General features: G+C 44.8%; 3 protein-coding genes across 3 annotated transcripts; 2 read left to right on the top strand and 1 right to left on the bottom strand.

The window, feature by feature from the left end:
• The first annotated feature begins 668 nt into the window (after nucleotides 1-668).
• On the top strand, nucleotides 669-7,859 carry LOC143133229 (uncharacterized). Its single transcript, XM_076292996.1, has 4 exons — nucleotides 669-1,281; nucleotides 4,025-4,193; nucleotides 4,535-4,747; nucleotides 5,220-7,859. The coding sequence occupies exons 1-4, from the start codon at nucleotides 1,039-1,041 to the stop codon at nucleotides 7,601-7,603; spliced, it is 3,009 nt and encodes a 1,002-aa protein (XP_076149111.1). The 5' UTR covers nucleotides 669-1,038; the 3' UTR covers nucleotides 7,604-7,859.
• A 226-nt stretch (nucleotides 7,860-8,085) lies between these two features.
• Nucleotides 8,086-11,353, bottom strand: ttc9c (tetratricopeptide repeat domain 9C). Its single transcript, XM_076292995.1, has 4 exons — nucleotides 11,265-11,353; nucleotides 9,350-9,668; nucleotides 8,865-9,047; nucleotides 8,086-8,591 (listed from the first exon to the last, which is right to left on the bottom strand). The coding sequence occupies exons 1-4, from the start codon at nucleotides 11,265-11,267 to the stop codon at nucleotides 8,446-8,448; spliced, it is 651 nt and encodes a 216-aa protein (XP_076149110.1). The 5' UTR covers nucleotides 11,268-11,353; the 3' UTR covers nucleotides 8,086-8,445.
• A 731-nt stretch (nucleotides 11,354-12,084) lies between these two features.
• LOC143132663 (transmembrane protein 179) lies at nucleotides 12,085-14,527 on the top strand. Its single transcript, XM_076292324.1, has 4 exons — nucleotides 12,085-12,827; nucleotides 12,972-13,109; nucleotides 13,270-13,348; nucleotides 13,530-14,527. Exons 1-4 carry the CDS (start codon nucleotides 12,505-12,507, stop codon nucleotides 13,749-13,751), a joined length of 762 nt encoding a protein of 253 aa, XP_076148439.1. The 5' UTR covers nucleotides 12,085-12,504; the 3' UTR covers nucleotides 13,752-14,527.
• The last annotated feature ends 191 nt before the right edge of the window (nucleotides 14,528-14,718 follow it).

The raw sequence follows: 14,718 nt of genomic DNA, 5'->3' as shown, positions 1-14,718 counted from the left end.
ATAGCCTATCCTGATTTGTTGATACTGAGGCAATGATTCCATGCTTGGGCTTCAGGGCCCCCTGACCCCCTGGGCCTGGGCCCGGTAGGCCCGTGCAGTAATCCATCCCTGGGTTTATGGACGAATTCCTTTACCTCTTCTATGAGAGTTTTGATTATATATAGCCTACTACAGGATAATAGTGCACTTCAATTTCATGATGTCAACACGACTCTGATTTCCATGATGTTTGATCCTCTGTTGATCCATAGGGTAGGCCTACATTCTGTATCAATGATTAAAATGAATTTGTTAAATGTCATTATTTTAGTGTTGTGCCAAAGCAAGTTTCTGCAGGATACCAGTGAACCTGCCCAAAATGTCAAATAAGTCGAGGTCAGTGCGGTCAGCACCGTAGCCTACTCCCATTATAACCAAGGGTGTATGTGTCACTTTGTATCTTCTCTGTAAACGTATGACCAAGCGATGCAGCCAGGGCCGATTGCTTGGACACAGTGCGTGTATTTTCCAGATACCAGAAGGACTCTGAAGTTGTTCAAAACGAGCGTATTCGAAAAGTTCCCTGACCAATCTAATTTGAGTTTAGGCTTCGTTGCTCCACCCTCTCAACACTTTCCCCTTATCTCCCAATGTGCACCCATTATTCGCGTGATTACACAGATTGTTAGCGCACCATTGGTGTTGTCTGTCTGGAATAGCTTTTCTTTTTCTGATAAGTACTAAAATCAATTGGAGACGTGGTGTAAAATGAATCATTTGGATTCTAATACCGTGTGCTGGCAAATGATCTATATGTCTTTGTTGCTTGTGCATCTGCGAAAGTTAGCTCTCAAGGTGTAGCGTTCCTGATCAGAATGACGTTCGTAAATGTGGTATCAAATTAAACAGGCTGGCTACCAGCGAATGTTGCCATTTGCGCTTACTGTTGCATTGGTGGTGCATTTGACAATCGCTCCAGCAATAACGCATCCGGGCTGAGTAGCTTTTGTCTAGGTGGCTGTTTAGCTGGACAGGCTGAAAAGCCAATTTTCATTCACAATGGCCGGGCGTCGTGGCTGTGTGAATTCGCTTTGGTCGGGCAGCGAGCGTGTTCGAATCGGAGAAAGGTTGAAGGCAACCTTAGCAGGAATACTGGAGCTGGAGCTGCTCAGGTGTCGTCACTTGGAGATGGTCGATGCCGCGTTGGACAAAAAAGAAATACTCGATGAAACCGACCAGAATGAGAGAAACACAGAAAGCGCCACCACCGACGACGATGCAGCAACATCCCACAGGCAACAGGTCAGTAAAGCAGGGAAGGTTACGGACGGGACATGGTCTCACGCCCGAAAATAACTTTTAGGTTTTTAGGCTTTGACAGAGCAAGACCTCCATGTCAGTACAAGCTCAATTGAAAGATGCCCCCTGTTAAGCATCACCTCGCCATGCTCTGCCAAAGATTCCAATTTAACCATTTCCCGCATGTCAAGGTTATGAAAGTCGCCTTGAGGCACATTCAATGCGGTGAATATTAACTGCTGGTCAGTTGCGGTGTGAATTACGATCCCAATTATGGAGCCTTTGAGTGGAACAATAAGTTGGGAAACCATCTGACATGGAATTTACGCCATGTGGATGTTCTGGCCAGTCTCAGACACAGACATTGCAGTTGTTAGTGGTCATCAGAATAGAGCCCCTTTGATGTCACATTATTATTCTTTGAGGGGGCAATCGACTATTACTACACAATGAAACAATAGCATAGTCAGGGTGAGATATTGGCCTAGGTGCAGTTATTTAAAGTTCAAATGAGTTAGACAGCACAGGAGAGTGCACAGCAGGTGCATCTCCTTAGATGTAAACATCCTGCACTCAGGCAATCATCTCTTGTGGGGTCAAAGTTGAGATATTGTTAGAATATAGTTGTGGTTTATGCCAAACATTCAATCATCTTAAGAATTCATTAGCTATCTATCTTCATTAAGGTTAAACTGTATGCTGGAAGAGGAGGTGCAATCATTTCTCCCAGTCAATTATTCCCTCATGATGTGGTGAAACACATGAGTCACGTCCACAGACCACTGTTGTTGCCTTTCCACCAACGCATCCCCGATTTGCATAAACAACACATGGACATGCGTCATAGATATCACCTCTCTGCTGCAACCCACTGAGGGAGAGGGAGAAGTGAACTGTGTGGGGGCACAAATCGAACGAAGTTGGTGGTAAACTGTACAGCTGGTGATTATACAGGAATAATGGTGGTGCACCTCACAAAGGCTTTCAGATGGACAATGCACATGAATACATTTTCCACAGCTCTTTGCCATGCATAGTGCTTGGTAATTAGTGCTTGGGATAACAAGCAGCAAGCATATACAGAAACATATTTGCTCACATTTGACTGACATTTTTTTCTAAATGTTGTGTCTCATGGCTCTGGTTTTTTGTCTTGCTCTTCTATGGATTAAGGAGCAGCATCCCTGTTGATGAGCAAGCTCTCGGATGTCTCCTGAGTCCTTGATGCATGCGTGTCATTGAAGGGTTCCAATAATAGAGGAGACGGATCACACCGCCCATGCCTGCTCATCATCTCTATATTCCCCCTTCATTTTTCATCATTAAAATTATATAACACTCTTCACAGCACATGTGCTGTCTCCTTGTCTTTGGCAAATTGATTTATACTTGGGATAATGGCCAGAGCTCCATTCAGAAGACTCAGATCAAGTTTCCTCAGCTAGGCTGATGCCAGCTACTTAAGCCCCATTCTCTACTTATACAGTAATGGACATGGCATTGTAACCGTATACTTCAGCAGAATGGATTTGGGCCTGGGGGTTTTGGGTCTTATGGGAGGATTAAGCGAGGCAAGAGGACTTATAGCTTTTGCCATGTGTTGACTGTTTCCTACATGCACACGCATGTTAAAGCTTATAGCGAATATAGCGAATAACAGAAAAGTGTAAATCAGTTTTCTGTCGGCTAAGGAAAGAGTTAAGCACCCCCGCTGAAGCGGGTGTGTGGGCGATGCAAGCGAGAGGCAGAGGAGAGAAGAGGAGCTTGAGTTGTGTGCTGTGCGCTGTGGTGGGGGTGGCAGAAATATCCAAGAATAAGAAGGAGTGGGGGTCTGGATGCCTCCCTCCTGCGGCTCCTCTCACCAGGCAACCCATCCCCCGTCTCTGCCCTCAGTGGCTTACTGGACTTAGTCACCCTCTCACTTTCCTCTCTCCTCAGATCGCTTTTGCCCTCTCAATGCGTTAACCATTCCAGAGTATTTCAGCGCCTTTGTCTAGCACTCGGGTCGATCAGTTTGTGCAATTTTGTGTTTTCTCACACATTCCTGCCCATCTCCATATGGCTTACAGAGAGAAGGAGAAGAGAGGAATCCTGGGTAAACTGCTAGAGCAAAGCAGAGATAAGCCTGGTCAAAGTCTCTTTTAGCCCCCCGTCACCCCCCCCCCCCCCACCCTTTGACACCCCCCAACACACACACACACACCACCTTCTCCTTCACTGTTCTTTGTTACGTCATCTGTCTCTCTGTTTCACTCCATTCTTTTTTCTGGGCTCCCATCCCCCTGTTTCATTACAGCAGCATGAGTCACCTGCATTGTCTCAGCTTGGTTCTGTCAGGATCCCAGGACTGATTTGGGCTTAGAGGGCTGACAATAGGCCCTGTTGTCCATGGGCTGTCCTTTAAGTTGAAACCCTAGGATTGTTTGCCTCAATACTGAGAATGCCTTTAATTAGTTTACCTCAAAGTGAGTCTTGACAGACATGATAATGTGAGTCTGCAGTATTAGCCTGTAATTTGCAAATAAATGTGAATGTAAAAAAGCCTGGTTGAAAGCTTCTTTGTGCTATGCAGTACCACGTAGGACACAGTTCTGCATTGGATATTGTATCGTAGCAATCCAGTGTTGGGTAAATAAACATTTCACAACTATCAGCACCTACTTGAAAGTCAAGTGTAATTGCTAGCCTGACATGAAAAACAAGCAGTAACACGATTTGTTTTCTTCTCTCTCTCTCTCTCTCTCAGACCTCGTCTCTCTCCGAGTCAGTGCTGCCCTGCTTGAGCAATTCAGGAGAGGAAGTAGCCTCGCGATGGTCCACTCTGTCCTGGGATATCCCATCTGAGCTGCTTTCCCCTCTGACCCCAGACACAACCAGCACCACCTTAGTGGATGGAGACTCAAGACCAAGCTCAGGTATCCCAACTTTGATCTACAAAGGTTGTATTCCATCCTTCAACAGAGTTCCATTAATGTCCATCGTCACAACAGTCATCTGCACCTCTGCCACATCAGAGTGAGACAAGTTCTTGAAGTTTTAAAAGTTGGGTGTTGCTGTGGTAAGCACACACTGCTCTTACTGGTAGCCATTAACTTGTCTGATTCATGGTTTGTTTTCAGCGTCCCAATAGAACTAAGCGATCATTAACTTGTGCGTTGCTCAACTTCCCATCATTTACGTACGTGTGCCTGTGTGGGCCCCCCTCAGTAACCTCTGTCTCCATTGTTCTTTACTCCTCCCGGCACTGTTCCTTAAGGTTTCTATTCGGTGAGTGGGAGCTCCTTGTCCGATTCCAGTTACTCAGTGTCCAGTGAGATGGCTCTTGGGGGCTTGGTGAGGGCTGGTGGGAGTACGTGCCGACCACTGTCTGCAGATCACAGCGCCATCCAGTGGAGAGAGGCCTCACAGTCAAATGCCCAAAGTACTGAGGAGACCTTGAGGGAGGAGGACAGGAGACCTGTCTCCACAGGTTGGTGGTGGATGTGATACTTACAGGATAATAAGCAGCATGTCATTGGCACTCTGTGAAATGTGTTTGTTGTGTCAGTGTATTGTTAGTGAGGAATATGACTTTTTTTTTTCTTGGTTATGCATCAAGGTATAGAAACACCAACATCACGCTCCTGCTGAAATGTACAGTACATACCCCACCCTGTTGTTTGTATAATTTATAGTTTACTAAAATACTTATAGCATTTACATGTGTAGCACATTTGAATGAATTGGATTTACCAACACATTAGGCTAACAATAAATGTGCCATGTGCAAACATTTTATGAAACTAGTGATAAATACTTGAGTATACATAAACAAAACTCCAAATCAATCACTGAATGAGTTTCATGGCTATTTCCAGATCTTGTTCAAAACTAGGCTGCAGACATATATTTTCCTCAAACCTATCCTTTCTTTTATCATGTTTTGTTCCTGTTCTGAACAGGTGACCTGGAGATCCCCGGCCTCGTGCTGCTGTCTGACCTCTGCTCCAAACTGGGTGGGCCTCAGCAGCCTCCTGTCCTCTCAGACTCGTGCAGTTCCTTGCACTCCCGAGTACAACTGGACCCTAAATTCTGCTCTGACTTGGTGTCCCGTAAAACGAAGGAGGTGTATCCATACCCCAGCCCCCTACATGCGGTGGCTCTGCAGAGTCCCATCTTCACCTTCAGTCAGGAGCACTCATCACCCCAGCTCTCACCTAATCCAGAGACTGAACATCCAGAAGAGGACACGTCGCCACAGAGGATTCCGCCTTCAGCGCCCCCATCACTGACGCAGCTGGAGCTGTACATCTCAAGGCTGGTCCACCAGTATCATTCTAGGACAAGGCAAGATGCCTTCAGCCAAAGCCTTCAAAAATCCATCTCAGGTTCAAGCCAAGATACATTCCAGTGTAGAACTGCTATGGACAGTCACGGTTCCGCATCAAATTTGACTGGCGTCACCCCCTGCAAACTCGGGAACTCTTCAAGAGTTCGTTTGAGCAGCATCAGCAAGAAAGCAAGCAGAAACTCGATCAACTTGGGGAACTTACCATCTGTGACGGGGGAGGATTTCAACATAAGCTTCCACCTGAATTTGAATTTGAACTTAAATCCGAACATGAACAAATCTCTAGATACCAAAACCCTGAAGGAAGACATATCTGCATCATGTGGTTACCTTGGCACCAGTATTACTACCCCTTCCGCCTCGCCTTCCTCCTCGACCTTGTCTTTTACGCCCACTCCTACATCAAGAAGCAGGCCACGGATATCCACTTGTCCATCGCAGGTCAATCATCGTGGGTCTCTGGAAGTGACTGGGAAGGTGTTTGGTCCCATGGGCTTTTCACGGTCCCTAGACTGGAGTGGAGCCTCCAGAGAGGAGGCAGAGGGATGTCCTCCTCCTTCCAAAACCCAGGATGGGTCTCCCAAGCTCAGTGAAGACTCTGAGGTGGTGTGTGAAATATCCCGTGTGTCAGGCCTGCCCTGCTCGGTGGTGGTAGGTTTGATGGAGGAAGGTGTGGAGCTGGACACTGAGTGCTTTCGGATTGAGCGGGAGAGAGGGGAGGGGTCAGCTTCACCATCCCAGCCCCATCTGTCCCCGTCTCCGCGCTCGCCCTGTCAGATCAACACAATGTCTGACCTCGCAAGGTTGCACTCCGACGGTCAATCACCTAATCGCTGGATCCCGAGTGTTGTGGCTGGAGAAAATGGCTCCCATCAGCGCTGCCTTCAGATCGCCCATTCAGGCTCCCATTCAGGCCTGACGTCTCAGTCTGCCAGCCCTGCCTGCTCTGAACACTCTGGCCCCACCCCGACTCATCGTGTGAGGAGAATGTCCCCTGTTCTGCCGGTCCCACCCACTCCCACTGCATCTTCTGACCCGGCCTCTCCAGGATCCTCGTCTATGTCCTGCCACCCGAGAGTGCACTCCCCTCCTCGTCTGCTCTCCGCCTCTGCCTTCACCCCCGCGCAGCTGTCCGTGTTCCGACGCGATGCTCCATCGCAGTGCTCTCTGCCTCGGTACCGGGCAGGCAACTCGCCACAGGAGGGCAACGCTCTTCGGCCCAGGGGAGGGTCACTGAGGCAGGAGGCAGGGGCTGGGTGGAGGTCACAGGACCGAGGATGGAGGAGAGGAGAAGACGGAGAGAGGCTGTACCAGGGCAAGCACGCGTCCCGGGAGCTGGTCAGGGCCTCAACGGTCAGCAGCTACTCATCAAGAGACTACAGCACATGCTGGGATGAGGAAGTGAGTGCTCAGACACCAAAAAAGGGTACCAAATTTTGGAAGGGCTTCGATGGACGCTTCTGGGGTAAGGATGGGGACTCCGATTGTGGAGAGAGGGATGCACGAGGCAGCAGGAGGAAAGACTACCAAAAAGAGAGGTCCTGGAGCAAAGACCAGGAAGGAAAGCCGAAGCAGAAGGGAATTCCCTGGGAAGGCCGCAGCTCCAGTCTCCGCTCATCCCGCAGAGCGCTTTTCCGCAGCGAGTCCCAGGGAATCCTCGAACCGCCATCTCAACAACGCAAAGGTCGACTCCGCACCAACTACTGGGCCTCCTCCTTTGAGATTGCCCGTGAGGGACACACGGATCAAGGGCGGAATCTAGCAGGAAGAGAAGACAAACATCTATCGTCCACTGCCAGTCTGTTTCACCTCTCTCGTTCCCAAAGCCTGGAGGGAAGCTCCCAGTCGCTTTCTCCTCTTTCTTCACCATCTTATTCTCCGTCCCCTCCACCCTCAGCGCCCCTCACGCGCTCCAGGTCCTTCAGGGATCTTGGGAGACGTGTGTTTGGCTCAATGAGGTCACTCAGTTTAAGGGGCCACAAAACAAAAAAGTGATCATTTGATCATTACAGTCAATATAGTCTAGTGTAGGCTTAATTAAAATAGATTACTTTCTGCTCGTGACTGTGCCTCTGCATGCAATGCTGTGCTGAGTCTTGTGCCTGTGTGGTTTATACTGTATATATGTTGCCCTACACTTTGAAAAAACAAGTTTAAAATTGTGTTGATCACAATCCAGCAATGGTAAGGTGTATTTTGACTTGATGTGCTCAGGGCTATTAAAATATGATAAAAGTTGAACCACTGAAAAAAAAAAATATTGTAATCCATGTCTTATTATTAAAGTTAAATATTAAATTTATTGGAACAAATTTGGTTTTGTACATTTTTGTATAAGTGCATATTATTGCATGCTGGATATGCAATGTGTTAGATTTTGAATGTTTAGTTATTGCCACTTAAAATACATGTGGACTGTATTTTAAATGGATGTTCAGTTGATGTTGAAGTAAAATTCATACTGGTCACAACAACAGTTCACTTCAAAAATATTTATTGATTTCATTAAAACAAAGTGGAAAAAAATGAGGGTGTGTTACTATTCAAGTGGTGACAAAAGATCAACCATTTGAAGACAATCACTGCTGAAGACAAACATAACCTAGGAGTAGATAACCAAACTTCTCTCAGTCAGTGCAGGAAGTTTCATTTTGACAGTCCATCATCTGTAGCAGTGGATGGTTCTCCAACATCTCATCCACCAAACCTCAGTCTCGCCCGATTTACAGGGACATGTTTCGTAGTGTTTGGCAAGCAGTAACAGGCAGCATTGCTCACATCTTTAGCCGTGCCCTTAGGAATCTGAACTTTAATTCAACTTTAGAACATTAGTCCTGTTAGACATGTTTCTGGGTCACTGCCATGTCTCCTTGCCCTTCTTGCTTCTGTTGGCTGAACATGCCTTTGTACAGGGCCTTCTCTTTCTGGTAGTCTTTACTGAGCCTCTCCTCCGCTCTCTGCAGCTGCCTTTTCACATTGGCATCTGAGGAGAGGAAGACAGAAAAGCAAACAAAGAGCAAATGACGATTTATGGTCAATTCAGAGTTAGGGGTTTTCTTTCTGTTTTGAAGGGCTACTTTCTCTTCTGACAAACACAGTGCTGCAAAACTAGACTAGAAATCAGTGACCTCAGACAAAAACCTGAAAAATGTTCTGATTTACTGATATCCTACTGTCAATATTTCAACATGGACAACTTTCATCAGGGCTGACTAGCCAATGCAAATTTATTCCATAACTTCCAATCAAATCTCACCATTAGGTTTCCCCCTGCTGGCCTGCATGAGATACTGCCGAGCAGATTGAGCATCTCCTAACTCCAGGGTGGCCACCCCAGCTCTGTAGAGTGCTTTGATGTCACCTGGCCGCAACTCAAGCACATGAAGGCTGTATTCCTGCACCCGTGAATAGTCCACACTTTCCCGCTGTAGCAAACAAGCTTGGAAGGAGAGAACAAGATTCAGTTGTTAATACAGGTGAACGTTTTGCATAATTAAATCCTCATTGGGGCTATATGCAGTCATGCACATGGCAATGATGACAATAGAAAGCCAAATAAATTGAAGCTCAAGTAAGGAAAAACTGAAGTAAGTTTTAAATGCATCCTGTCCTCTGTGACATAAGGTGTTGGAGGCTGTGAGACGGTCAGACCGTCAATTAAAAAACAATACATTCATGGAAATGATGCAAGAAATAAGAACCACCAAGTTGCATGCAGTGCAGCTCCCTGTTGTGAAATACCTGCCAGATTGTTATAGCAGTCGATCTGTGTGTTCCTTAAGAGTTCCTGTTGTTCCGAGTTGAGTACAGGTGCTTTGGGTCCGAAACCTTCGACTGCAGACGTAACCTTAGAGTCAAGGCCACGTAGAACAATCAAGGCACGATGATAACGTCCAATGGCAGATCGAATATTTTTGTCTCGATAGAATGTGTTGCCTTCTGTTTTTAAACGAACTGCCTCTTGGAGTTGACTGTCGACACGCACACTGTCTCTCAGTGAAGCGGAGCAGTTGGCTGTGGCCTGCTCTGCTGCATCTTCCAATTGCTCCTTGTCATCCGCCTGTTTCCAAAACAAAGATCCCTTAACTTCATTAAAGTGAACATTCACCCCTATGAAATTATGGTATTAAAAGGACTTCGTTTCGTGACAGGGTTCACATCTTTCTTTTCAACTCTTTGATCTGCATTACCATTCACTCTGCACAGTAGGCCAACTTTTTAATGTAGTCGGACAATCTGCAGGCAACACATTTGCAGTGTTGCAGTGGTATACCAGTATCACAGCATACCATAGTATGAAAACTGATGGTTATCATACAATGAAGTCGACTTATTTATCACCAGTAAAACAAATGCAACCAATCAGATGCCAAGTGGCTGCAAAGGGAAGAAAACCCCCTGTTAGCTCATCTTTATGAAAACCATCCTTTTGTGCAGAATCAGATCAAAGCATGTCCTGACATTTATATCTTCAACTCATGACTAAATAAAATGTCTGAATATTTAACCATCAATCATAAAAACACAATAATTTTGACTGTGACTACATTGTCTGTCTATTCAGTAACCTCTGACACCTATCTGACCCCATGAACAAACACACACACTTTCCTAAATGTTTTCATTCACTTAAAGGAACCGTATGTAAGAAAAATATTTCAATTAATCATAAAATGGCCCTGATATGTCACTAAACATTAAGAAATCATGTTAATTTCAAATACTTATATCACTGACAACAGTAGTCCGGCCAGGATATTGTCATTTAAAAAGTGAAGTTGCAGCCCTCAACTGATGTTGATGTTGTGTTTTGTCATGGCATGTTGTGTTTTGGCCTGATGCGCCACCCTCCACCTATCTACTAATCACGAAGTCAGTAGTGTTTCGCCATCAGGGTTGGCAACCTCGAGTCAGGGGGGAGGGGGAGGGGATACACCGCTCTTCAGTATTTTGAAAGTGATTGCAGTACCAGTTTTGGCCACAATCTTACATATGGTACCTTTAACATAATTAGAAGAAGAAACCATCCTAGCATAGGCTACCATATACCAACAAACCATGACAATTGCAAAGAAAGTTTTACCATGTTAATATCACTGAACCAGAGACTGGACGAAGGATTCTGGTATTTCAAGTGACAAACCTGGGTAAGTTAACTCGCAGAGAAGTGGTAAACCCACTAAAGGTAGGCTTTGGCTTACCCCGGTTTGCCAATAAATAACATAACTGTTACATCCTTGATTAGTTGAGCAGATCAGTATGATCAGCTGCTGATCAATTGTATTGGCAATAACTGACTGATAGTATGTTTAGCAGGTAGTGGACAATTTCCTGTGTAGGAGGGACCCAGCAGGTCCTTGATTTGCGATATGCACGTTATATTCAACGGTCTATAGGACTACTTTACTAACAGGCCAAACGTCAGTTAGCTGGTTTTGTAAAAGTCTAACCTGGAAACGATTCCTTGATTTGGCCATATAAACACTATGAGTACCGTTAACCTGTCGTTTAGCCTAACGTCAGTTTGTAGAGGAAATTGTGCTGCCAATGCGTAAGAATTACCTAAATTCTTCCAAAATGCAATATTTAAACTAATCTTTGTTAAAACAATGAGACACGCAATGTCACATAAACATTCACCCTTCTTGATACTTACCATTAAATAATAATCAAATATTACAGGCACCGACTGAAGTAATTAACTTAGGACCAATTCCTGCTTCTCTTCTTCTATGGATGTAGTGTTTGGCGTTTCCATCCATTGGTGTCCCAGTGCTGCCACCTCGTGATGTATTTGTTCCCTACAGTTTTCTCGCAACAATTCAAAAGCTCTATTTATATTAGCGGAACGTTACTGCTTTTGTATGAGTGGTGCAAGGCTGTTCCCGAACCATTTCCAGCAACCCAAGCGTAAAAAAAACGTCTTTTTAAACAATCGTTTTGCCTAGCTGTAGGGCAAACCAATCCAAAAAACAACTGATATGCAGCACAGCATTTGAAATTTAGCATGGATTTGATTCATTTTCCAGGGTGGAAATTATATATATGATGCATACATGATTTAGCACTTGGAACTACATGCCCAACACGCCCACCCATTTGGAAAGCGACAGATTTACTTTGTAAGAAAATGTGATGCCCTTTAGCCCTATTATTTCTTAGCTTCTTTTTCTTATTTCTTATTTAGTTGACGAAGTTGCATATTTGTGTGCAATTTAAAGAATTTGATTAAAATTGGATAGGAAATAAAGTGGTACTTTGGTATCTCTTGTGCTATCGTCCGGGTGGCCCAACTCCATGGGCTGTTCTATTTCTGTTCAGTGGGGGAGATGTAGGCCTAGTTCGTTTTGGGTGAGGAGGCCAAAGCAAGCATTTAACCCACATTTGTGTTCCACTAACCGAAGGAATGTGGCATAGAGGAGTAGTCTTTTTTATTTGTAGCTCCACCCACCCATCTTTAACGCATGCATCACACTGTAGGCTACTGCAGCCTGTTGGATTAAGGACATTTGTCAGTTGCGGATGTGCTCTATTTTTACAATTCAAAAGGACAACCTAACATCACTTAGGCCTATTTATTGAAATAACTGAGTCGTCGACATACATTCAGCTTTTTCCACAAGAGCGTAGGGTAGGCTAGGCTACGTGCATGTCGTGTAATGCGTCACCACCCCCCTAATCTGTGACAGACAGATAGTCATGCAGTCAGTGCATGCATCGGCCCGGCGTTGTATAACAGGAATTCGGCAATAGCGAAGCGTAAACGAAGAATGTGGAGCACTTCAACATATGTGACGCACATCAGAACCATCTGACCAGGAAAACGTTATCGTCTTTTAATGCACCTTTAACCAAAACAGCGATTCCTTTTAGTGGGCCTTCATCTAAACTTAGACATGGAGCTTCATCGGCGACTGTTGCTTGCCCACTGTGCCGCCCACACCCTTTCTATTTTGGCCGGACTTCTTGTAGTGATACCCCTTGCACTTAACGGATCCGCGTTCAAAGGGAGGTGCGCGCTATTCAGTCAAGGATTTTGGCGAACGGAGAATCAAACTCTGATCACTGGGGAGTCAAACGAGATATCTCATTTGGTAATACAACAATGGGGTCCCCCAGCCGCCTGCCAGTTCGCGACATTCGTTGGAGTGTTCACCGTATTGTACGGAGCAGCGCAGGGATGGCGAAGCTTGTTCTACCTTCACGGTAGACATGATGAGTATGTATGCCTATTCCAGTATAATAGCCTAATGCTACTGAATTATGTTCAATGGGAATTAATTGATTAATTTGGTGTTGACTTTGAAATAATGTTACGGACAATTTACATGTCTAATATGGAACCTCTGCTTTTTTATTTCAGCACCCTCCTCTCAGCTTTCCTCACCCTTCTCTTGAGCCTCTGTCTGTTTTTTCTGTCTGGTGGGGCGAGTATTACCCTCTCTCTGGGACTTGTGTCCTGGTGTGATGTTGTGACAGAACACAACTCCAGACCATACAGGTAAAATAACACAATGAATGTAAGAGTAGTAAGGAACACAGTGTTTAAGTGTAAGGTCAGCAAAATAAATAGTAAATGGTCAATTGTGAGTAATACTTGCATAACATCATTCTTGTCTAGCCTTCTAATGAAATTCCATGTCTATTTTGACCCTACCCAGTTGTGCAGAATCACAGTCCATACCTCTATACCTGGATGTGGATACCTCTTCCTTTTATTCAGAGTTAACCTGTGCACAGGTACGTATAATTTAACTCTGAGAGCGTAGAAGTTTCAAAGCGAGAGCGAGCAGTCAAAGTCAACCTTTTGTATTTTAAAAAGGTGGCTGTTTTGATTTTGTTTTGTTGGCGTCTGTGAAGTTTAACTTGAGTCTGGTCCTTCTGCACATTTCACTGACTCATGCCCCCCTTGCCTCCTCAGCTTGCTCTTTGGTGTGTGACCGGACTCTGGCTGATCCAGGTCATCCTGTCTTTCCTGCGCCTCTATCACTCCCACAGTCAGCACATCAGCGGGCCATGTCTGGCCAGAGAGAAGGAGCTTCTGCTGGGACAGGCCTACTGCGACTGTGCCTTCACCCAGCACCTGCATGCCCTCCCGCATGAACACCCACACCTCTCTCAGACAACCGCCGTCCTCATCTGATGGACGAGATTAACTCATCGACTCTGACCGCCGTAAACAAAATGACTGTCTCTTTTATCGTGATAAATGCTAAATCAGTAACTTATTAATTTTACACATTCGATGCACTGTCCGTTTTATTTGTTTTGCATAACTAAAATAGTTCTGCGCACTGATGCCAAGCACTTGGAAGTCAAATATTTGAAGCCTGTGCAAATATAGCTGAATATAGCTGGATGCAATTGTTGGGCAATGGATGCAGGTTCATGCATGTGATGTTGTCCTGATAACAAGCTCAATTATAAGCTTGCTCTTCTGTTTTGACATTAATGAGACCTTAAATGGTCTTGTTTTGTATTTCATAGACTTTTAGGAACACTAGTGAATTTGATGCATGTTCATGTGCACAATCCAAATGTCCTCTCTCCCTTGTATGAAGGTTTTTGTATGACGCTGTTTGGGTAGATGCAGCAATACGGGGGGACTGATTCCCACAAAATGCTAATGTCATTGAGTGCTTGGGGAGGATGGGAGAATGTCTTAAGGAATTCCAGCAATTCCTTTCATTTGACATATGATCTCTGTACCCCAACCCCGAATAGATGCAATGACACACAGATGGCAGAGCAAAAACTGGAATGAAGGAGAATTTCAGTCCTTTATTATTATTGATGTATGTTTATTATAATGTTAAGGCATGTTTACCTTTTGTGTTTATGTTTTGTAGTTATTTATATTTTTACCAGGTATCATTTCTGAAATATCTGAAATTTCAATAAATCCTCAGGTACAAGTAACATTGAGTCATTTCTTTACTGAATAATCCTCGTTAATTTCTACCGCATACAACTTTGAAAATAATGACTCTGTGGTGGAGTGATGTTGAAAGTTCATTAGTTGTGTTTTTAAAGAAAACACTCTTATGCCTACACCTGTAAAAGCCAGGCCAGACGAAGTGAAACGCAGTTTGGGAAAGGTATTGGTCATT

Source organism: Alosa pseudoharengus, unplaced genomic scaffold (genome assembly GCF_046254945.1).
Source record: "Alosa pseudoharengus isolate Yale_2024_CS ecotype anadromous, Long Island Sound unplaced genomic scaffold, YU_APseudo_1.1 YU_APseudo_1.1_scf_19, whole genome shotgun sequence".
Classification (NCBI taxonomy): domain Eukaryota; kingdom Metazoa; phylum Chordata; class Actinopteri; order Clupeiformes; family Clupeidae; genus Alosa; species Alosa pseudoharengus.
The sequence above is the reverse complement of the archived record's forward strand: the minus strand, read 5'-3'. Positions and strand labels throughout refer to the sequence as shown.